This window comes from Recurvomyces mirabilis (genome assembly GCF_035927965.1).
Source record: "Recurvomyces mirabilis strain CCFEE 5264 chromosome Unknown scaffold_33, whole genome shotgun sequence".
NCBI classification, from domain to species: Eukaryota; Fungi; Ascomycota; class Dothideomycetes; order Mycosphaerellales; family Teratosphaeriaceae; genus Recurvomyces; species Recurvomyces mirabilis.
The window spans coordinates 142,946-163,605 of NW_027041967.1; the positions used below are offsets into that span (position 1 = coordinate 142,946).

Sequence of the window (20,660 nt, forward strand, 5' to 3'; positions counted from 1 at the left end):
TTAATAGTCACTGGCATTGTTGGCCTGCGTCTGCCAGTGCTGTCGATAGAGCTGTCAATGCTGCGACAGCGAGGAACAAGATGGTCTCTTCACTTTCTGCACCCGGACCACCTCGGACACCTACGCCGCCCCCTGACACTCAAGTCTTCACCTCCAATGGCCTTGGCATAGACGGCAACGAAAACACGCCGCCTGCGATCCACACTGACCACGACTACGACATACAGAAAGGTCTCACTGACTCGCCGGACAAGTCACGACATGACGCGAACAAGGCCGAAGATACCATGGGCTCTTTGCTCTCGCCGGCGAGTGCGACGTTTCCTGGAAATGCCTTGAGCCCGCAGAGCACATACTACAGTCCAGTCACGCCACAGACTGCTAGCACAGACGGCGGCTTTGCAAGTGTAGACAATGGCTCGACCACCAGCAATCCGTTTAACTTCACTACGGTGCAGTACACCTCGGGGAAGAACAGTATTAGCAAGAGTGAGGCGCTGGGGCGAAGAAAGGGGCACAAGTACCGACACTCTTCAATACATGCCTCAGCAATGGACTCGATCTTTCAACCTCCTGTTCCAAGGACTCCGCTCAGTGTGCCAGCCTCACTACCTATGCCCACGAGAAAGGAGGCGTGGTGGAGCATGACGTCTAACCAGACGGCACGGTTGACGTGGTGTCTTGGACACTTTCTGATCTCTGCGTACGTGCAGTTCTCCGGCGCTGGTTCGCTGGCTATGACCGCTTTGTCTAGACTACTTCTATTCGATGCAGCAGGTGCCACGGTGTGTGTAGCAGTGGATGTAATGGGCAATTTCGAGGTATGGAAGCGAAGCTCGATCAAACATCCATTCGGCTTGGAAAGGGCAGATGTGCTCGCTGGTTTTGGCATGGCTGTTTTCATCACGTTCATGGGCCTCGATATTATCAGCCATGGGATCCAGCATTCCCTGGAGAATATTGGGCATCACGAGTCCCACTCAACGCACTCGCACGAGCGTGTCGCAGCTGGCTCAGTCGACATCAGCTCCCTGCTGTCCATTGTCAGTACCTTGGTCTCTGCCGTGGTGCTGAAGAACCATGCTCGCATTGGTAAGGCCATGCGATTGGAGCTGATCGCTGGCTGGGGCAGGATCCTGGGCAACCCGAGTCACTTCCTCACACTCTCAGCTTCTGCTCTGCTGCTTATTCTCCCGTTCTTGAACATGCAGAGCTACAAGTACTTTGACCTGAGCTTCTCGCTAGTCATTGCCGTACTTATGATCACGCTCGGGGTGCGGCTCGGCACCTCTCTAGCAAGCATGCTGTTGATGAGCTACAAGTCTGGTGCGGAGGATAAGCGTGCAGTCCGATATGTGATCGACGAGATCGAGACGGATCCTGGAGTTAGTGCTGTCGAGGAGGCACGCTTCTGGCAAGTGCACTACGGATTGTGCATGGCGAATCTGAAACTGAGATACAGAGATGGCAGTGGGTATGGTGATGAGATGACGAAGATAAGACAACGAGTTACGAGCTTGATACGGCAACGGCTTGGAGAGACGAAGGGCATGCATTGGGAGATCAGTGTACAGATGGCTGTAGAGCGTGACTAGTCAGCTATATTCACTGTCGCCCACGAATTGCACAATTGTTCGTGTGGCCATATGGATCCTCGTATGTCCAACGCGAAAACGAGGAACGTGGGAACTTTGATATGATCTCACAAACACGTGACTTCCCGGCTGCTCCCGCTCGTGCATATAGAAGCATGACGCACTCGGAGCCTCGAATCGCCCACTTCCACCTGCTTTGAAACAAGACAAAGCCATGGCCGTGCCAGCACCAAGTTTATGGTCAGTTGACAGTGGCGCAGGAAGGATGGCTCACTCGTGATCCAGTCAGGGTAATCACGTTCCTGATTGAGTGACGAAGCGTGCGCATGGCGTTGGCCACGGAAAGACCAGGTGACTCGACTCGCGTCTGTTGTGGCGCCTGCTTATCTTATGCACTCCACAGAACCGAAGTGTCCGATTGCGCCAGCAGGAAGCTCGAGCTCGGATCCTGAGCTTGATTGCGCGCGTAGGACCGCGGCCGGATTGATAGAGACGATATCAGTCAGTGCCTTGTTGTGATGACTCTGACGTGCCCTCTTTGTTCACCCAGAAGAACCTCGTAGAATCAACTTCAGTCAGAACAATCACAGCAACCGTCCCAAGCAAGCAAGCACGTGCAAGTCGTCTTAGACAAGCATCAGCAACAGCTTCAGCCGTGCCTTACTCAACCGACCAGTGACTCCGCTTCATTGAGTCACGCCCATCATCCGTCGTACCTCTCACCACAGTCACGCAACTCGTCACGTAGCTTCTGTCCAGCTCCTTTGTCCCTCAACAACACCATCCTGAGCCAAACCCTAAACAAAGCAGCGCCTTCGAGGTACTACAATCCCAATCCAGCTCAACCATCAGGTTAGCTCCAGCTTGCAACCCACCAACAAGACCGACTACCACCACAGTACAACCACCCTTTGTGAATACCATCGCAATGTCCTCTGAGCAGACCTTCTCCACCTCCGACCTCCGCAGCACTGCTCAAGACTACAAACGCGATGCGGCGCGTAAGCATAAGTGGCAGCTCGGCAGCAACACCACAACTGGCAGGGCCGCTGGTGGAAAGCCTCGCCCACACCGTCCTTCTGAGACGTATGCATCATCCCCAACTTCCTGCTTGCACCAGTTCTTTGCTGACTCCTCGTAGCGACTACAACGCCAAGCGCCGCGAGTCCAAGGGCGCTGTAGCTGCTCTCCAGAACGGTGCCAAGGTCGCCCGCAAGCAGGACGTGCTTGATGGTACTGCCATTTCCGACGACTCCAGCAACTCCACCTCCGACTACGATGATACTCCCTCCCCTGCAGTCGATCCCGCAGTCATGTACTCCTTCGACGCCGCTCGTGGTCCATCCCAAGGCAGCCAGATCCTTAACACTGCTCTTGCAAACGCTGTTGCGAAATTCGAGGATCGTGAGACCGTCAAGCTGGTCAAGAACGAGTACGAGATCCTGGATGATGAGGGTGAGAGCATTGGTTTGACGCCAGTCAAGAAGAGCAAGAAGGTCAAGGCTCCGGCTATGATCGTCCCGGATGCCGATGAGGACTACGAGCTCGTCTAAGCTGGCGAGTCCACTTTCTCATACATGGCGATGGACGGCCTCACACTCTCTTGCTCTTGCTCACGGCTCTTACGACCTTTGATGAACCTCCAGGTTTTGCATACGGATAGGTCGGATGGCGTTCACTAGCATGATCATGAGGGAAGCGCACACGCGAGGCGTTTTTCGAGGATGTGATATGCTGTAGATCCTAGACGAATCTGTAATGTTAGCTCTAGCAGCGCACAGTCTGCGCATTATCCCGTTTTGGGAAGACTGCAATGCATAACCATTATGCAGTCAGATACTTGTCCTTCGATCTTACTTAGTCGTGACTCAGGCACCCAGGCCATTGTCGCCTAAGGAAGCCATTGTTGTGCCAAGCCCGAGTGCGATGACTCTTCCGGCTGCACCCAGATCATCATCACTACCGCGTGAATTTCATCGACAGGAGGTCGCAAGAGTATCACATACTGTTCTGTGCGAGGCCTAAAGTCGTCCTCGCGGTAAACGACACAGCTCAGACCCAGAGAACATCAAAATCACCATCGACTTGCGAATCTGCTTTCTCAGCGGACACGGTCAGACATCAGAAGATGTAATCCAGGAGCTCCTCGCAATTGATCGCACTGCGCGATTTTGGGTTGCAGGTTGTGTTACAACGCGAACACATGGCCGGTCATGACGTTTGTTCACGTAGATTCGTCTCTGGATCCTGTGGCCTGAAAGGAGACAGACACTCCTGGTTCCAGCATGGCTGGCACTCTCTCAAGTATCGCAACTCCAAATGGGCGAAGTGATCGACTTATCTCAACGACTCTGCTCGTGGGCCCGCGAATTTGACTGCTTCGAGACAGACGAACTCCAGCTTGTCGAAATTCTCCTGGTGGGCTTTCTGTTGTGTCTAGCCCAAATCAGCCATGTTTTGGGCGTGACTAAGCACCGCATATTTTGACAGCACATTGCTGCAAGACAGACAGCTCCGGTCAACATCCCGACCATTCACGCTCGAAGCTCTCACCAGGGAAGAAGCTTTGGCAGCGGAAGTATAGTAGCTCACTGTTTGCTGCACGAAATTTTGAAACGCCCCCTGGTCGAATAATTTCTATTGCCAGGCGGTCTTTTAGTGAATGACTCTGATCGCCCACTCAAGGACATGTCTGCGATACCAAGCTCATACGATACGACAAGCCCGTCCTGTGGCGACTGACAGTGCTCGCATGGCCATGAGTAACAGGGATCACAGCACCTATGGCGCAACAACGCACCTTGATCAAGCTAGCACAGGACTCTGAAGACGCTGCATCCGGCCTACACGTATTTCGGGACAGTCTACCACGCCATGCAAACCGGGTCACTGGCATCATCGCAGGGCTGTTCGCGATCAGCTCGTCCTTACGCCAGCTCGATACTGCTGAGCATGACCCACGCCTGGAGCCTTCCTTCTATCGCATCCGGCAGGATGTTGCTATGCTTCTACAGAGCTTACAAGCCAGTATCAATGAAGTCTTCAGCATGTTCAGGCGGTCACGCGATCGGTCGAGACAGATGGTGTGGGAGGATCTCGAGCACAAGATGAACGATGAAGAAAGTTTTGGACTGCTTGAGCGTCTCAGCTGCTATCGTGACTTCCTCAATGCTCAACTGCAGACCGTCACTGGTGCGCCACCACACGGTCTGAGTGAGCTCCGGAGGCGTATGACCGATCTGAGGTACGCTCAACGGCTTGAAGCCATACGTGTCGACCAGCCGAATATAGCAGGTACCATGCCTCGTCTACCTTTCATGCACATGCAGCAGCTGAGATGAGCTCAGGAGCCCGCACACCACGACCCCGACCACCTCAGCCCCGTCCGCCACCGATACCACCCTTCCCGGCAGAGTTTGAAGTATCTCTGAGTCCAGGAACAGAGTTTGTCTATGACTTCGAGGACTGGGATGCCAGCCGGCCGCGACCACCCGTGCCAAGCCCGCCTCAGATGTCACCAATATATAAATCTAGCCCCTCTCCTACTTTTTCATCGAGCTATACATCCTATTCGACCGGGCCTGTCGTACCTGAAACCATCAATCACTGGGTGCAGCAGATCTATGATGGTAACAATCCTACGACTAGGTTCAGACCTGCCTGTCGGCTGTATGTTTTATTCCCTCGGCCAAGAGCAAAGCTGACCGTGATAGGCCTGAGCAGTCTCGGTGCTACGGAGGCACCGACCACCTGGCGCTTCAACATCTAGCTCAAGATGGCTTTGTTCAGGCTCTGGAGTTGTTAGTATTTCGACGGACGCTGTACATGACTAAGCTCCTGACTGACGGCACAATAGACCCTTCGATCGTGATGGGATGCACGTGCGCCTGTACATCCGGCTACACGATTCTCGATCACGTGTGCTCGTCCTAGGCAGAGACAATGTCGGCCGTGCTTTGTACTTCTGCCAACCTGTGGCAAACCTGAAGGTCATACGTGACATGTCCTGCCTACAGCTATGCCGCGCTCGTACCGATGGCAGCTATGAGCCATGGGCTGTCCTGAACTTTGTTCTGTACGAGCGTAGGTCTAGGAAATCGTGTGGGCTGAGCCAGTACTGTACTAACTCAGCACAGGTATGGTCCTTTTCTACTGCACCTTCGTGGCCATGAAGTATCAGGATCGCCGTGGCCTCCCAGAACAATCGCTCCACGACCGTCTAGAGCTCGAAGGCCAAGGTGGCGAGGTACTACTATTTGGCGGCGTCGTACATCACGATAACATGCAGCACGCCTTGCGACTCTTTCGCGATTCGACGTCTCACGTGGTGCGTATCGAGGCATCAGCTCACCGTGGGTCCATGCAAGATGTACCCATCTGGACAGCGTTTGTTACCAAATATGCGTATGCGTGTGATCTTGATTGGGCGCAATACGAGGGCAACGGGTCGGTGAGTCTGGCTGCCCTGAAACCTCCGCCGTATGTTTTTGCATCACAATATAAGCCTCCGCGCAACAGACGTGGAGAGTATGTTCTCTCGTTCACTAGTAGTCGAGGTATGTGGTTTACATCTACGTCTTTGCGGGATGTTTGCTGACCACCTCGCAGATGGCAGACAGTTCGTCGAGGCTTGGAACGGGCTGTGCAGAAGTCCACCACCTGAAGGTTGACCTCGGAAACGTTGCGATCATCTCGATCTCGCTCTGCTCAATCATATCCACCAAGGCTGCTGTCGCATAGCCTTTGGAAATGACGTCTCGGGATGCATGAAAGGGCCTACATGACGAGGACTGCTCGAAGCGCGCGCAGTCTTTCCGCTTCAATGTCCATCTCGCTGCATTTGAACCATCACCACCACTCTGCTCGGCTGACTATCGCCACTTCATTGCTGCTCCAGCACCAGCAGCGAGATACCATGTATCGGCAAAGAGAACTCCAACTCCGCCTTACCATCACTCAACTGTACATTCGTCGGCTTGCCAAGGGTCCCCAGCATACCAGCGGCCTTGAGCTCCGCAACTTGCGCAGCCGTGGTATTCTGAGGTGCTCCCAACTCGAGCCACTTAGTGTAAGCATTGCTGTGGCTGTTGTCGATGCGATAGTGTGTCAAGCGCGCCGACTGGCAGCCAGGCCACTGTTGGCTCAGCCCCCTCACATCCAGTGTGATATCGGCATCAGGCTTTGGCAGATCATCGTCATGGTAATTCCATACCATGATCGCCAAACTGTGCTCGGTCTCGTTCAGCGCTGCAAGCACGCCTACATCCGGCTCGCCTCTCACGCTATCGCTGAGTATTGCGTCGAGAGAGATTTGGCCAGTACTATTCGCATCGACACGCTGACCAGTCATCTTGCCAAACATCCTGAAGACGTTGAGGATAGGCTTGTCGATCTGGTTGGTGGCTAGTACCCGGAAGCCGTCAAAATATGGATGATCATCGAATTCGAATGCCCAGGTCAGTGTGCCCTCCAGGTTGATGCCATATCGTTTCGCCAAGTCAATGTCTCGAGAAAACGCCACGGCGGTGTACGACGGGTACATGAGGTTGTTACGGTAACCGTACGCATCAGAGACGCATGCAGCACATCCATCTGGATCATCCTCGCCAATGACGACGGGCTTGTTCTTCTGAGATGGGTACGAAGAGATGACGCTAAAGGCATCGCGAACATTCATCAGGCTGGCACTGACATTCAAGGACAAGTGTCCTGGTACGGAGCCTGTGGCGTTGGTGTATGTCGGCAGCCCTTTTGCGTGGAAAGAGATAAAGTCCAGTTGTGAGCCAGTTCCACCGGTAGCGTTGTTCGTGCCATTGATGGTGTGATCCAGAAACAATGGCAGGAACTGGCCGCCCGGACCACCCGCGACTTCGGGACCACCCACTCTGGCTGTTGGTAGAGCACGTCTGACATTGGCGACGGCATAATCGTACAGCTCGAAGTATTGGGTCTCGGTCCCATTCCAGTACCCAATATTGGGCTTAAGATCATCAGCACGACTGCTGAACACAGCGACCTTAGAACATACATACCTCATTCCATACCTCCCAGTACCAGCTATTTACCTCGTCTTCACCACGAAGCTCGACTTCATGCTTCACCCACTGGTACACTAGCTCGCCCCACTTCTGCCACGAAGTCGGCACATGGCTCCAGCCGGTATAGATTACATTATACGAAGATGTCGGATCGAAAAGGAATGTGTAAGGGTCCGGATCAGTGGCAAGAGCCTTTGGCATGAAGGATATCTGTGCGTATGGCTTGACACCTCGCTCTAGGTACGTATCAAAGATGCGGTCGATGATCGTCCAGTTGTATATCGGGTTGCCATTGGCGTCTTCCGTGTACGCATTGGTGCAGCCCCATTTGAGCCGTGCTGAGACGTCGTTGGGAGGGTCGCAGGTGGTCAGCAAATTGTGGGTACGAAAGTATGTCTGCTGCGGCCCAAGCTGGCCGAGCTCTGCCAGAAGGGCTTGACCATCAGGATAGTACGCTAGGTGGCTCGTCAGTACGATAACTCGGTATGGGTAAGGAGAATGATTGCACCATAATTTGGTTCATCAGCACCAAAATATCTCGCAGGTTGATTGAGATCGCCTAGCAGGTTTGATGCATCCACGGAAATTGACACATCTCTCGCCGCCACCTGTTCGAGTAGAAGAAGTGATAGCAAGAACGCCATTGCAGAAGTATATCAGCTACTTACGATTACCGGCTTCGGATGTCGTTGAACTTCTCAACCAGGCAGCCTGCCACGTTATATACAGATTATCTGCAGCATATCATCAACCGGCAGAATTCGAGAGCTACTGTGCGTTACATGCCGGCTACCGTCTTGGTGAAGTGAGGAGTCAAGATGGATGATTATGGATCTCTCGGTATGACGTGAAGGATGATACTGCGGGGTGGTTGCAGGTGGAATTCGAGCACCACGACTCCAATCTTGCGGAAAAGTAAGGAGCCGAACGTGAAGTCAAGAGATGTCCTGCGTCGCTGCATAATGTGGTCGAAGCGATAATTATAGAAGCGTACGATTTGTAGACATGTGGACTTCTTTGCTAGAAGGTTCTTCAAATTCTTTTTGTCTCCGCTCTGTATCGTATCGGATCCACCACAACAGCTCATCCAGCTGCGACCCAACCCTGTTTTACACAAGACTTACCACCACTACCACAACACTGATACAGCACGACATGGACGGTCCAGACGCTTTGATGATCGAGAGCCGCAAGATGGTGCGTGCAGCTGTGCCGGGCATCATCAGAAACAGACACAGCACCAGGTATTAGGGATTGAGAGACAAGGACAGAGCCACGCAGTTCACCACACAGCACCAAGCCTGTTATTTCATCATCGTCGTGAGTCTTATGATGCCCAATTCCGCAAGCAGATCGAAGTCTTCAACGTTGCTGACATTAAGCAGAACCTACATGCGTTCATCGAACGCAACGGTAGATTCGCAAAATGGGATAAAGCCGACCCCGATGACCGCAGGGCAATGTGGTTGAGCCGTCTGAAGGAGTTCCCATGCGAATCACCACCCAATTCCTGTGAGGCTGGAAGCACGCTCTTCCCATCGAGGATATCTGGTATTCTTTCCGTACCCTTGTCTTGTCCCAACAAACACTAACGTCATATGATAGAGCAGGGCAATCAGAAGAGCAAATCCAGTATCAGATGTGGGCCACCACAATGTTCGACATCATGTGCGAGGCGGTCTGGATGTATCGCATCCAGCCAAACATGGACTTCCTGAAGACCAATCAGACCGTCTCTGGCCAGCGCGAACATCAGCAGAACAAGAGGATCTTCACTACTTGGAAGACGCTAGCACAGTATCCTCGTATCAGGGATCTGAAGATGCCGAAGCAAGTTGACGACTGGGCGACGCGCGAGGGTGGCACTTCTGCACTAGCCAAACGATCGTAGACCGTAGTGACCGATGGCCATTGACATTGATGGACCACGCAGGAGGTCAGCTGCGATAGCTACTATGTACTAGGGGGCAATGAAGCACACAGCAGATGCACAGGCTCTTGTGCAGCATGGTGCTGGAAACTGCTCTTGCTATTATGCTGTTGCTTTCAACCACTATAGCCTGTACATTCCAGCTCTTCGCTCTTCACCTACACCGCCACAGGTACGGACACAATCAAGCTACCGACTTCATCACAAGCTTCGGCGGTTTCGGTCTCAAGCAGCCTTGACGCATCGCATCGTAACGAGCATCACCGTCATGGCTCTGGAGGACAAGGTCAAGAAGATGCTGCGCATGACGCCACCAACCGAGTTGGCGATTCTAATCTCCACACCACTAGCGTTCACACGATCAAGCAGTTGAAGATCTGGCTCGAAGAGCTCACAAAGGTGAAAGAGCCTGCAGTGTGGAGCTTACGGGCGCAGTTCCACGCTTTTCTCACAACCATTGTCCAGTTCCTAAGCTTTGCTGTGTGTGGATACCATGCCGTTTGTTGACACTGTGGTGCAGCACCTCGCAACGTTGAACCCAACTCAATTCAATAAAGTCTCTGTTTGCACACTTCATGAAGGCCTTCGAGATGGTCTTGGATGTCCTAGGGCTTGATCGGAACGACAGACAGGTCACGTCATTCTCCCAGTCCTACCTCCGCGGCAACGGCATTACGACGGCACAACAGATCCACGATATCCTAGCCTTGGAGAAGGACTTCATGTTCCGGTACACAGAGTCGACCAGGCAGATGAACCGCAAGATCACGCCCTGGATGGCCTTGCGGACAAGGATGTCGCGTTCAGCTACATGCCTCTGAGGGAGGCCAAGAAATCCACGGCCTCAGTCATCCCTTCTGCGACGAAATCTGGTAAACGCAAGAGGGTGAATGCAGACGAGGAAGATGCTGGAGATGACGAGGGTGACGTTGTGGAGGCCAAGTCGAAGAAGGAGAAGTCTAGTTCGAACGGGACGAAACCGCCGGCTGTGGTTACTCAGCCTGTCACTAAATAAGTGGTCAAGGTCAAGGCCAAGGATAAGGAATCGAAGAGGGCCTCGGCCACCAAGCCCACCGCTGCTGGGGCGGCGAAGCCGAAGAAGCACAAGTCGACCTCGACCTCGACGGTGCAGCCTGTCGTCGCTGGTGAACAGAGCCAGAGGCGAAGAAGGTGAAGAGAGAAAGAAGGGAAGGAGAAGAAGAGGGGGAAGGAGGGGAAGACGGGAGAGAAGGTGAAGAGGGAAAAGGAGGTGAGGAGAGGAAAAAAGGTGAAGAACGGGAAGAAGGGGAAGGAGGGGAAAGAAGGGAAAGGAGGAGAAGCAGTAGAAGAAGGCGAAGAAGGCGAAGGGGGGAAGAGGGTGAAGAAGACGGAAAGGCGACGGCATCGCAAGACTCGAAGCCAATGTAGGTGGCCAATGTAAGTGGCCAAGTGCGGCTAAGTGGGTGGGTGTATATCCTTGCTGCCTGGAATAACGACGTCAAGAGGAGCGCATTCTCCCTAGAAGCTTGCCGCTGGAGTGAACACCGGCGTCTGCCATCGCGCTGATATGTTGCAGGCTTCACAAGAGGATCATTGCTCCGCAAAAAATGTCTTCTGTGGGGCGGGTATATAAGGTGCTGTCATGCCTACATCATGAAAGCTGTACTGTTCGCTGTCGTCGTCCGCAACATGCCCCGCGTCCGATATATTCGCAGCGCCTCTTCCGGAACTGCCCTGCAATGAAAAGCTTTGCGTAATCTTGCGAACATGGTCGCTGCGGTGATGATATGCGAGCTAGAGAAACACGACGAGTTCGTCGAGGTGGAGGCAATCACTGAGGTTACGTTCATTCTGGGCGGCGCCCATTTCAACATCATGAAGACTATCAGTTGCCCGCAAGCCGCAACGAGTAGTGTCAAGCACGAGGAGATTTTGCAGATTTGTTGATACCACTGTAGTCATGGTCGGACAAAGATGTCTACCGCCAAGGTGCGATTGTGTTGATGGCAGACCCAGCACTGACATAGCAGCGATATACGAAGTCGTCCCTTTGCCACGCCTGCCCAATGCATACGCTGTTCTCGGAGCCTTCAACGCCGCACATGGACATCAGCAGAGGAACATGTGTGTGGCTTGTGCAGATGCTTAGGTGATAAGTCTGCGCTCCAAAATGGCAAGCATATGATGCTCGGTTTTACTGTGTCGGAAGGATGCTCAAGCCCACTTAATGCGATGGATGGCGTTCGCATCTAGACAGCACCTGTATGATACAATAATTTACCTCTTGGCTCAGATGATTATGAATGACATCTAGGGAACTATGCTACCATCTTAGGCAGCAACTCTACCTTTCCATACTGTCTACGGCATGATAGGCCATCTAAGCGGAACATTATGCATAGCGGCCCATGTCGTACCACAAATGGCGCAAGTCTTCCGCTCAGGATTCATGTTGCCATTCCCAATGGGGAAGGTGTGCTATCTGATGATCTGATAAAAACCCACCCCCATCCTGTAATATACATTCTCTACCTTTGCATCACATTACTGTTCACGACTCTCTTGCAATCATGTCTTCGTTACATCGAGTCCAACAGATCATGCCTCCAATCGAGGTCACAGCAGACCCGGATATTGAGATGGCCATAGTCGTCGAAGCACGACCACCCGTCAAGCCGGATGATCCTTACCTGGTTGCGTTCGACCAGCCATCCGACTCCGACAAGTGAGCATTGCAGCAAGCATCATTTCTGCTCCGAAAGCCATGCTGACTGCCGAAAACAGTCCGAAAGATTGGAGCGCAACCTTGAAATGGACGGTCACAGACGCACTCTCAGCCACATGTTTCAACAGGATCATGGTATCCACTATCATGGCTCCCGCTCTACCTGCAATAGCAGCCGAGTTGCATATGACGAGCACCGAGTCCTTCATGGCCCTGTCTATTTACGTACTTGCCACAGCAATTGGTCCGTTGCTTCTCAGCCCTCTTTGTGAGATCTATGGTCGCAAGCCTATCTTGCACGCATCGAACCTTTGGTTTTTGAAATTCAACATTGTCTGCGGGTTTGCCAGAAACAAGCAGACTCTCATCGCGGCGAGGTTCCTGGCTGGGTTTGGAGCATCAGCAATCTTCTCTTTAGCGGCGGCAGTCTTGGGCGACATCTGGAGACCGGAGCAGCGTGGTACAACTTTGGCCGTCTACTCCCTGATCCCACTTCTAGGTTCTGCTGTTGGTCCTATAATCGGAGGTATTATGGCGGAGCGGACCACATGGCGCTGGGTGATTGAACGTGAAGATAAAGGATTGTGGTCACGCTGCTAACGTTCCGACAGGATGTTCTGGTCAACATCTGCTTTCCAGGGCCTCATGGTGGTTCTGTCGTTCGTCGTGTTCAAAGAGACGCATGGACCGACTATCCTTTATCGAAGAGGCGAAAGGATCAGACGAGACACTAATGAAAGCAGATACCAGACCGTATACGAACGCCTCCAAGCAGACAGAAATGTTCTCGGTAACAATAGACCCTCACATTCAACTAAACTCCGCTAACGGGCTCAGCATCGATATGGCTGTCGTTCAGTCGACCACTACGCCTCCTAGCGACCCACCCAATAGTCCAGATCGTGGCCGTCTTTCAGGCCTTCAATTACGGCGTCCTATATATCGTTCTGTCGAGCTTCGCCACGCTCTGGACTGAGCACTATCACCAGCACGTTGGGACATCTGGACTGCATTACATCGCAATTGCTCTTGGCGAGGTCGTCGGTTCCCAGGTTGCTGGCAGGCTGATGGACCGCATCTTCGCCCATCTCACGGCCAATGCTGGATTGAGTGAAGGCGAGAGTGCACCTGAATGGCACCTTCCATTGGTGCTCCCATCCGTGCGCATCGTGTCTTCCGGGCTCTTAGTTTATGGATGGGCTGCTGCTTTCCACGTACATTGGATGGTGGTCGACATCGGTGCCTTTCTCTATTCCTTCGGAGGTCAGATCGTTGGCCAGCCCATGACGGCCTATATTATCGATGCATATCCGGAGTATGTCAGCTCAGCGACGGCGGCTACACGATTTGTAACCAGTATGTACGCATTTGCGTTTCCGCTATTCACACCCGCAATGTATAGGGTGCTAGGATACGGCTGGGGCAACACTGTCATTTCTCTGGCAGCAGTGGTACTCTTGGTGCCAGCGCCTTTGGTATTGTGGAGGTATGGGGCGAGGTTGAGGACTAAGACGGTTATGATCTTCTGAAGATCCATGATTGACAATGTGGGTAAGGTCGGTCGATCAAGATCCTCCGTGGCAATAATGGTTTTCTATGCAGTAGCTTCTTTGGCAAGTCGCGACGATCGATCGAATTAGTTAGAGTGAGAGAGAGAGGACCAGACGGTGGCCAAAAATGTCGACGTTTAGTTAGTCACTACAAATGTAAGCTTTAGCTTGCGTTGTAGAGATGTATACACATCGTACGCTTCTATGATTATCGCTTCGACCATAGTATGCAGCGATGAAAGACATCTCCTGACTTCACGTTCGGCTCCTTGTTCTTCAAGATTGGAGTCGTGGTGCACGAATTACATCTGTCAGACAGATGACGATGGAGGTCAAGAATATATTCTTGTTAGCTGAGCACGGCATGCACAGATGAACGCCAAGGTTGTCCTATGACGGTATTGGGTCCTCCTGGACACAAAACGGACGGGACATTCTCATGGATGCTGGCATTAATTGTGATTTATACTCGTGGCCCCCCAAATACAGCGTTTCGTGGACTTTGTTATAGCTAAACAAATGAGAGATGTCGCGAACAAGCTTACCCAAACCCTAACCCTAAGCCGCAGGCAATCACACCAGCCTTCCATTAGTATGACCTCGTCTCCTCGGACGCTTGAAAGATGCTACATATGGACAAAGCGATAGACTATTTGCACGAACAGGTTGAAGATGTGGTAAGATAGATATTCATGATCATAATACATAAAAGATACATAAGTCGGCGTCAAAACCACATTCCCATCGTTCATCATTGATAGCGGCACTTGACTCTGCTTCTCCCCCAGTGTGCCTCCGTCCCCGTTGATCGGTGCTCCTATAAAAGAGTCTCAGCGACTCGTCTCCATTATGGTCGTTGAATCTTCCCGAGTCCTTGCACTTGGCAAAAATTCGCTAATATTGTGCACGTACTTTCGATGTGTGGAGACACAAGCGTCTTTGATTGATGACGGGCTGAAGGGTCCTCATCGTTTTGTTCGACTTCGAGACACGTGTCTGTACTCTGCCACTGCTGAGCGTTGGTGGTCTGTCTATGCCGTAGGATGTAGACATTGACGGTGTGATTGTAGATGTGTTGTCGTGCATTGCAGCACTGAGTATTAATGTTTGTCCATATCGACCAACAATGTCGTGAAGACGTCGCTAGTCGATTACGCGTGACGCTCACATCGAGTAGATTGATGCGGGAGAAGACGGTGCAGAGCTCCAGTCGTCGACACCGACTGCTCGCTCGAATCCATAGCTTCGTCGAGCGTCAACGTACTCGTCGATGGCGTCGACTTTGGCCCCGGAGAAGTGCATCCTGATGACGGAGGTCTTGTCGAGAGCACCAAGCCTGTTGAGTTCTCGGAAACGAACAGCGCAGATGTTGTCCTTCTGCATGATGCCCATGATTCTCTGTTGGCACATGGTTGATGTACCATACGCTCGTAGTCGTGCGTCGAGTAAGTCTTGCAATGTTGTATGCGAGATGGGCGACCAGCCGTGTGCAGCATGGTCATCCTGGTCGAAGCCGATGAGTTGCTTCATGCGCATCGCTGGGGAGTCTGCGGTATCGTCTAGAGATGGCATCTTCTCTGGTGAGAGGAAAGCAGAGTATGCGAGGTGGTCCCGGCAGAGGTCTGCCACCCGCTCGTCTTGACGGAAGACGAGAGCTTGGATCAACTCGAGAGCAATGTGCCGCTGATGGCTCTCGTCAACGTTCGTCCTGAAGTCCTTGATCATATTGTCGATATGTTCGTTTGAGAATGTCTGTGAAGCTGAACAGAACAGAGAGATGCAGAAGAGGACTGGGACGAACTATATCTTGGGCATTCAGGACAGCCAGGCAATCTGCAGGACATATACCTAATCATCTCGGTGGTCGGTCTTTCGCTGTGAAATGCCAGGGGGTGCGTCGTACCGGGCTGAGCCTCAGGACCAGGCCGCGTCAAACGAAACCTTCTCCAGGTCGGCACGCAGCTGTCGTGTTCTGTGGCGACGATGAATTGCCCAATCACGCAGGTACGAGGGTGGATCAGCAGGGCATCCCCCGCATTTGGGCGACGTTTCAAGTCGGCGCGGCATACACGAACACCGATTGCCCGAGGATGGCCAGAACAAGCGAGGGGCTTCTGTGCTCTGTGATAGGCTGTCTGGATAATTTTCGAAGCTTCGTACCAACTTGTCGTTTGGCCAAGACCAATTCTTGCGCGTCCCTCGTCATTTTGTGTTTGCTTTGCAGATGTTACGACAGACGCCTGCGTGGTTACACGTGTCGCTGAACCACTCTTCTATCGTGCCTTGCGCACCATTCGACCCAAGAAGATGTGCTGGTTGGTTCAGTATTGGCAAGGCGCAGCAGTGTTCTGGGCGTCAATCCACTCTCGTTGGCACGAAGAGTGCTGAGATCTCGCCGACAACAACGTTCGCAGCTATCTGGCGGGTTTCCGTGGCGCCATACGATCGTCAGCTGAGCAAGGCTACATTCCTTCTTCGCCCTCAACCAGCCACAAGCTGCTGATCCGCTCTGCTAGACCTCCAGCCAAGTGAGGTGACTGCTTGAAGGCTTACAGCATTCGTTGTCGTGAGATGCCCCAGTATAGCTGAGACACCAACCGATAGCTTATGGTGGCAAAGTCGACGTGACGAAAGCTTCGAGGCGATTCAAATGGACCGCGGTACTTTCGTTGCGAGGCTCATGGCACGATGGTGGCACGTCTGCGTGACTGCACGCTTTTCCTAGACAATCGGCGAGACGCGACGCCGAGCGAATACTGCCTTTTGACTCTGACTTCGCCAGCTTGAGACAAGTTTGACGATCTCGACCGAGGTGCTGAGACAGTTGAGAAGGTAGAGCCACCAACATGTTGCGTCAATCGGTAGTCGATGTGCAGGATCAGTCCAGTCCTTTCATTCGTCGCGCGATCGATCGTGACTCATTTTGTCGTAGGACGATGGTCTGTCGTGAATCGTGAGGCTAAGGCACCCAAGAAGCAATTGTGATTGTGGCCTGTGATGAATGTTCATTTCAGTACCAGGACTTTAGAATCCTCGGATGCATTCATGCCTCAGGCCATCCATGGCTTTCGATATGGGCAAGCTGTCATGTGAAATGATTAATGCTCGTTTCCGAGTGCTGTCAATGCACATATGAGCAGCACGATGAAGTCGACAGTTGCCTTATTGTGCCTTCAATGTGCCGCAGCGGTCCGTGCAGCAAATGGTGAAGGCAGTAGACCCAGAGGTGTGAGCCCGGAGTGTATGTATCTGCATATTCGAGTCCCAATGGCCAGCTCATACCATATCGTCTGTCCTGATGTACTGACTCTGCCTATCAGTTGCAAAATTCTACAAGGACACTACAGCTTTCACATGTATATCAAACCCATTAATAAAGCTTCCAGTCAACCGAATAAACGACGACTACTGCGACTGCCCAGACGGATCTGATGAGCCTGGAACCTCTGCGTGTGCTCACCTCTCACCACTATCTCCCCACACTCCAGCAGACGTTGGACCAAATGGAGCCAACAGCACACTGGCGCTTCCAGGCTTTTACTGCAAGAATAGAGGTCATGTCCCAACATATGTCCCTTTCACGAATGTCAACGATGGAATTTGTGATTACGACCTATGCTGTGATGGCAGCGAGGAGTGGGAGCATGTGGGCGGAGTGAAGTGCGAGGATAAATGTCAGCAGATTGGCAAGGAGTGGAAGAAAGTGGACGAGGTGCGGCAGAAGAGTCTGGGAAATGCAGGGAGGAAGAGGAAAGAGCTTGTCGCTGAAGCGAAGAGAAAAAGGAAGGAGGTTGAAGATCGGTTGCAGACTCTAGGTACGGAGATCGAGGGTAGCGAGCTTAAGGTCAAGCAGCTTGAGAACGAGTTGGCGGAGGTCGAGCGCAGGGAGAAGGGTAAAGTGGTAAAAGCTGGTGAGCAGAAGGTCGGAAAGCTGGGTATGCTCGTTGGCCTGGCACGACAGAGGACGGAGGAGCTCAGGGAGACTCTGGAGAAGACGAGGGGGGAGCGTGATTCCAGCCGTAACAGGCTGGCGGAGCTGGAAAGCCTTCTCACTGCATTCAAGGACGAGTACAACCCCAATTTCAATGATGAAGGAGTCAAGAGGGCTGTACGAGCGTGGGAGGACTATGCTGCGAGGGACAAGGGTCTTGCGCCTGATGCTGCCCACGACCGCGATCTCGATGCTATGATCAAGTCTGACAAGGACAATGGGCTTGATTGGGAGGAGTATAAGGAAGGCGAGACCAGTGATGATGGCGTGTGTGAGTGTCTTAACCATTGCATCATGCCTGATCACAATTGACTCGTTCTAGCATACGCTTTTCTGAACTACCTACCATCTCCAGTCGGTAGTTTCCTCGACCAAAAGCTACGTGACCTACGAGTGACAATGATCGAGTCTGGGATCCTCGCAGACACCTCCAGCTCTTCAAGTGAGAGCAAAGCAGTCACAGACGCCAGGAACAGACTCGAAGCCGCACGCAAAGACCTTGAAAGCTCGCGCAAGTCGAACGATGAGCACAAAGAAGACTTAAACAAGGACTTCGGCCCCGACGACGTCTTCCGCTCCCTCAAAGGCCAATGCGTCTCCACCGACTCAGGCGAGTATACATACGAACTCTGCTTCATGGAACGCACGACGCAGAAACCCAAGAAAGGTGGCGGGCACACCAACATGGGCAACTACGAGACCATGGAGATCATCACCGTAGACGACGATGTACCCGCGGATGGTAAAGGTCTGGGCTCGGGACAGAGGATCGCGATGAAATATGGTGGTGGCCAAGGCTGCTGGAATGGTCCCAATCGTGCTACGACGGTTGTGTTGGGGTGCGCGGAGAATAATGAGGTGTGGAAAATTATGGAGGAGGAGAAGTGTATTTATCGGATGGAGGTCGGGACGCCGGCGGTTTGTGAGGGGGTTTATGGGGGTGGGCAGGCACAGAGTGGGAGGGATGAGCTGTAGGTGACGCCGTGGTGGTTTGAGATTATATAGATAGAGCAATGCTGTGGGCGAGAAATTTGAGAGCATCGTTTCCCCCCGAGCTTGAGGTCTTGTTCGATATTGTGTTTCTTGGGGCAGTGATGACGGCACGGCATTCGAGCCTTTGCGGGATCCTATGCTGCCTTTCGGCCGTGGATGTGGATATGGACGTGGATGTTGGTGTCGCGCCACGAACGCGACCATAACGCGTGCTACCGTTGTACAGCACGGGATTGAGTTGCGCGGCGGACACGCTATCGCTGTTGTGCTTGTCCGCAGATCTTGCCAACGAAGATCTGTAGCTCGCGATCATAATAATATTGGCTTGAACATAACGACATAGGCTCATCTGGCCATTGACTCAAAAGCGTTATTCCGCGTGGTGTAAGGATTCTTCAGCAACAACAACCTTGCACCACAACGTCTTCGACCGGGATAGGCCATCAAATTCGGAGTGCTGTCATCAAACCGTCCACCAACGTTCGCTGTCACGTCGACCGTTGACTCTGGTAAACCTCCAAGGTTGTAAAATGTTTACCTTGGTTGACCATGCTTGATCTCATTTGACATGTCTCATGTTTCGACCCAGCGTCGTCATTGATATTCCATCGCCTGTCTGTTTGACGTCGCTGCACTGGCTAGCAAATGCGGTTGCTCATGCTGCTCAACGAAGCAAGCCCCAGTCACACTTCCTTCTCAACGTCACACAATATAATAGACTCGTTGTTAGCCGACACAGTTGTTCGATTCGGCAAAGGTACAGTACATCGTCCGATCAAGCGATCCAATGCAATGTGCAATACCGAGCCGGCAATAATATTACATACTCCATACCAATAACAATCCCGACCCAGGGCCAGGTTCCTGGTCCGTCGTCAAAGCGACCATCATTCTTCGCTGAATCGCAAGTCAAGAGAAAGAGCTGACCCGACGACAAGGTAGAGCGGACACCAACGTTACAACAGCACCTCAAGCGCTTTCCCCGGTGGATCTTGCAATCAAGAAACTACCGCGCTAGAAGTCCTGTGAGGGAGTGTGATAGGGGTCGCTCGTGAAACGACCAGCCTTGCGAGGATTGTGGCCATGCGACGGCTTGCTGGGGGCTGATGTGCCGGGATGCATTGTCTTGGAGGCGCGCAGGGCGCGGAGGAGGACATGAATCTGTAATTCTGTACCCCTGGTTAGGAGGATCGTTTGTTACAAACGATAGACTGTTTGGGTAGGAACAAATTTTATTGAGGGCAGCAGCGCTATGATGTTGGCTCGTTTTGATACTCTGTTTCCGAGTCGTCCGTAGGTGAGCAGTGTAAGCATACGCTGGTCGACTCACGCTACGGTGGCCGAGTCCGAGGACATAGTATTGATGCGGCAGCATAACATGAGCTAGTTATCACTTTGGAGGATGATCGTCTATCGATAGGAGATGAGCTAAAAACTGATCAGAGCTGCGGTACCTGCAGTAGCGGCCAACGTGCCGCCCGAGATGAAACGGGAGCTCGTCGCCTGCAGAAGGGATATCCAGGGGTACAGGATGTGAGTAGTATGGCCACCACGATGTATCCATTGAAGATGTTGGCTTGTGGTGTGTTATAGCGGCTCAGATTATAAGTCGGATGAGGTTCTATTCACATACATAGGACGCATCGCTCGAATGTCGCGTGCGCGGAGATGACTGGTTCATAACCAGAAGAAGTCTCGAGCATGATCCCTGTTCCATCAACGGGGGTCAGTGCGTTCCATCGCGCGCATTGGCTCCTGCTTCTTACAGGCTACACCTCTCCTGGGCGTGCAGGCTTGATTGAGTGCAAGCCGGGGGCAGAGCGAGGCAGAGCAGAGCAGAGCATATTCTCTTCCCAAGT

The 20,660-nt window shown here is 52.6% G+C and overlaps 10 protein-coding genes across 10 annotated transcripts; 8 read left to right on the forward strand and 2 right to left on the reverse strand.

Annotated features, from left to right (window-relative positions):
- Positions 1-80: 80 nt before the first annotated feature.
- zrg17 (cation diffusion zinc membrane transporter Zrg17) lies at positions 81-1,595 on the forward strand (the record flags this gene model as incomplete). The annotated part of the gene is made up of 2 exons (XM_064842399.1): positions 81-703; positions 755-1,595. 2 exons carry the CDS (start codon positions 81-83, stop codon positions 1,593-1,595), a joined length of 1,464 nt encoding a protein of 487 aa, XP_064690027.1.
- Positions 1,596-2,523: 928 nt separating this feature from the next.
- Positions 2,524-3,148, forward strand: LTS14_009719 (uncharacterized protein; the record flags this gene model as incomplete). The annotated part of the gene is made up of 2 exons (XM_064842400.1): positions 2,524-2,681; positions 2,737-3,148. The coding sequence occupies 2 exons, from the start codon at positions 2,524-2,526 to the stop codon at positions 3,146-3,148; spliced, it is 570 nt and encodes a 189-aa protein (XP_064690028.1).
- Positions 3,149-4,378: 1,230 nt separating this feature from the next.
- LTS14_009720 (uncharacterized protein) lies at positions 4,379-5,364 on the forward strand (the record flags this gene model as incomplete). The annotated part of the gene is made up of 2 exons (XM_064842401.1): positions 4,379-4,889; positions 4,943-5,364. 2 exons carry the CDS (start codon positions 4,379-4,381, stop codon positions 5,362-5,364), a joined length of 933 nt encoding a protein of 310 aa, XP_064690029.1.
- A 399-nt stretch (positions 5,365-5,763) lies between these two features.
- LTS14_009721 (uncharacterized protein) lies at positions 5,764-6,265 on the forward strand (the record flags this gene model as incomplete). Its single annotated transcript, XM_064842402.1, has 2 exons — positions 5,764-6,151; positions 6,204-6,265. 2 exons carry the CDS (start codon positions 5,764-5,766, stop codon positions 6,263-6,265), a joined length of 450 nt encoding a protein of 149 aa, XP_064690030.1.
- Positions 6,266-6,477: 212 nt separating this feature from the next.
- Positions 6,478-8,277, reverse strand: LTS14_009722 (uncharacterized protein; the record flags this gene model as incomplete). The annotated part of the gene is made up of 3 exons (XM_064842403.1): positions 6,478-7,611; positions 7,661-8,088; positions 8,142-8,277. The coding sequence occupies 3 exons, from the start codon at positions 8,275-8,277 to the stop codon at positions 6,478-6,480; spliced, it is 1,698 nt and encodes a 565-aa protein (XP_064690031.1).
- A 511-nt stretch (positions 8,278-8,788) lies between these two features.
- Positions 8,789-9,524, forward strand: LTS14_009723 (uncharacterized protein; the record flags this gene model as incomplete). Its single annotated transcript, XM_064842404.1, has 3 exons — positions 8,789-8,830; positions 9,019-9,184; positions 9,244-9,524. The coding sequence occupies 3 exons, from the start codon at positions 8,789-8,791 to the stop codon at positions 9,522-9,524; spliced, it is 489 nt and encodes a 162-aa protein (XP_064690032.1).
- Positions 9,525-10,138: 614 nt separating this feature from the next.
- On the forward strand, positions 10,139-10,578 carry LTS14_009724 (uncharacterized protein; the record flags this gene model as incomplete). Its single annotated transcript, XM_064842405.1, has 2 exons — positions 10,139-10,293; positions 10,371-10,578. 2 exons carry the CDS (start codon positions 10,139-10,141, stop codon positions 10,576-10,578), a joined length of 363 nt encoding a protein of 120 aa, XP_064690033.1.
- Positions 10,579-12,112: 1,534 nt separating this feature from the next.
- Positions 12,113-13,796, forward strand: LTS14_009725 (uncharacterized protein; the record flags this gene model as incomplete). The annotated part of the gene is made up of 5 exons (XM_064842406.1): positions 12,113-12,267; positions 12,327-12,825; positions 12,879-12,926; positions 13,018-13,057; positions 13,105-13,796. The coding sequence occupies 5 exons, from the start codon at positions 12,113-12,115 to the stop codon at positions 13,794-13,796; spliced, it is 1,434 nt and encodes a 477-aa protein (XP_064690034.1).
- A 1,185-nt stretch (positions 13,797-14,981) lies between these two features.
- Positions 14,982-15,542, reverse strand: LTS14_009726 (uncharacterized protein; the record flags this gene model as incomplete). The annotated part of the gene is made up of 1 exon (XM_064842407.1): positions 14,982-15,542. The coding sequence occupies one exon, from the start codon at positions 15,540-15,542 to the stop codon at positions 14,982-14,984; it is 561 nt and encodes a 186-aa protein (XP_064690035.1).
- Positions 15,543-16,961: 1,419 nt separating this feature from the next.
- On the forward strand, positions 16,962-18,783 carry LTS14_009727 (uncharacterized protein; the record flags this gene model as incomplete). The annotated part of the gene is made up of 3 exons (XM_064842408.1): positions 16,962-17,058; positions 17,138-18,079; positions 18,131-18,783. 3 exons carry the CDS (start codon positions 16,962-16,964, stop codon positions 18,781-18,783), a joined length of 1,692 nt encoding a protein of 563 aa, XP_064690036.1.
- Positions 18,784-20,660: the final 1,877 nt, after the last annotated feature.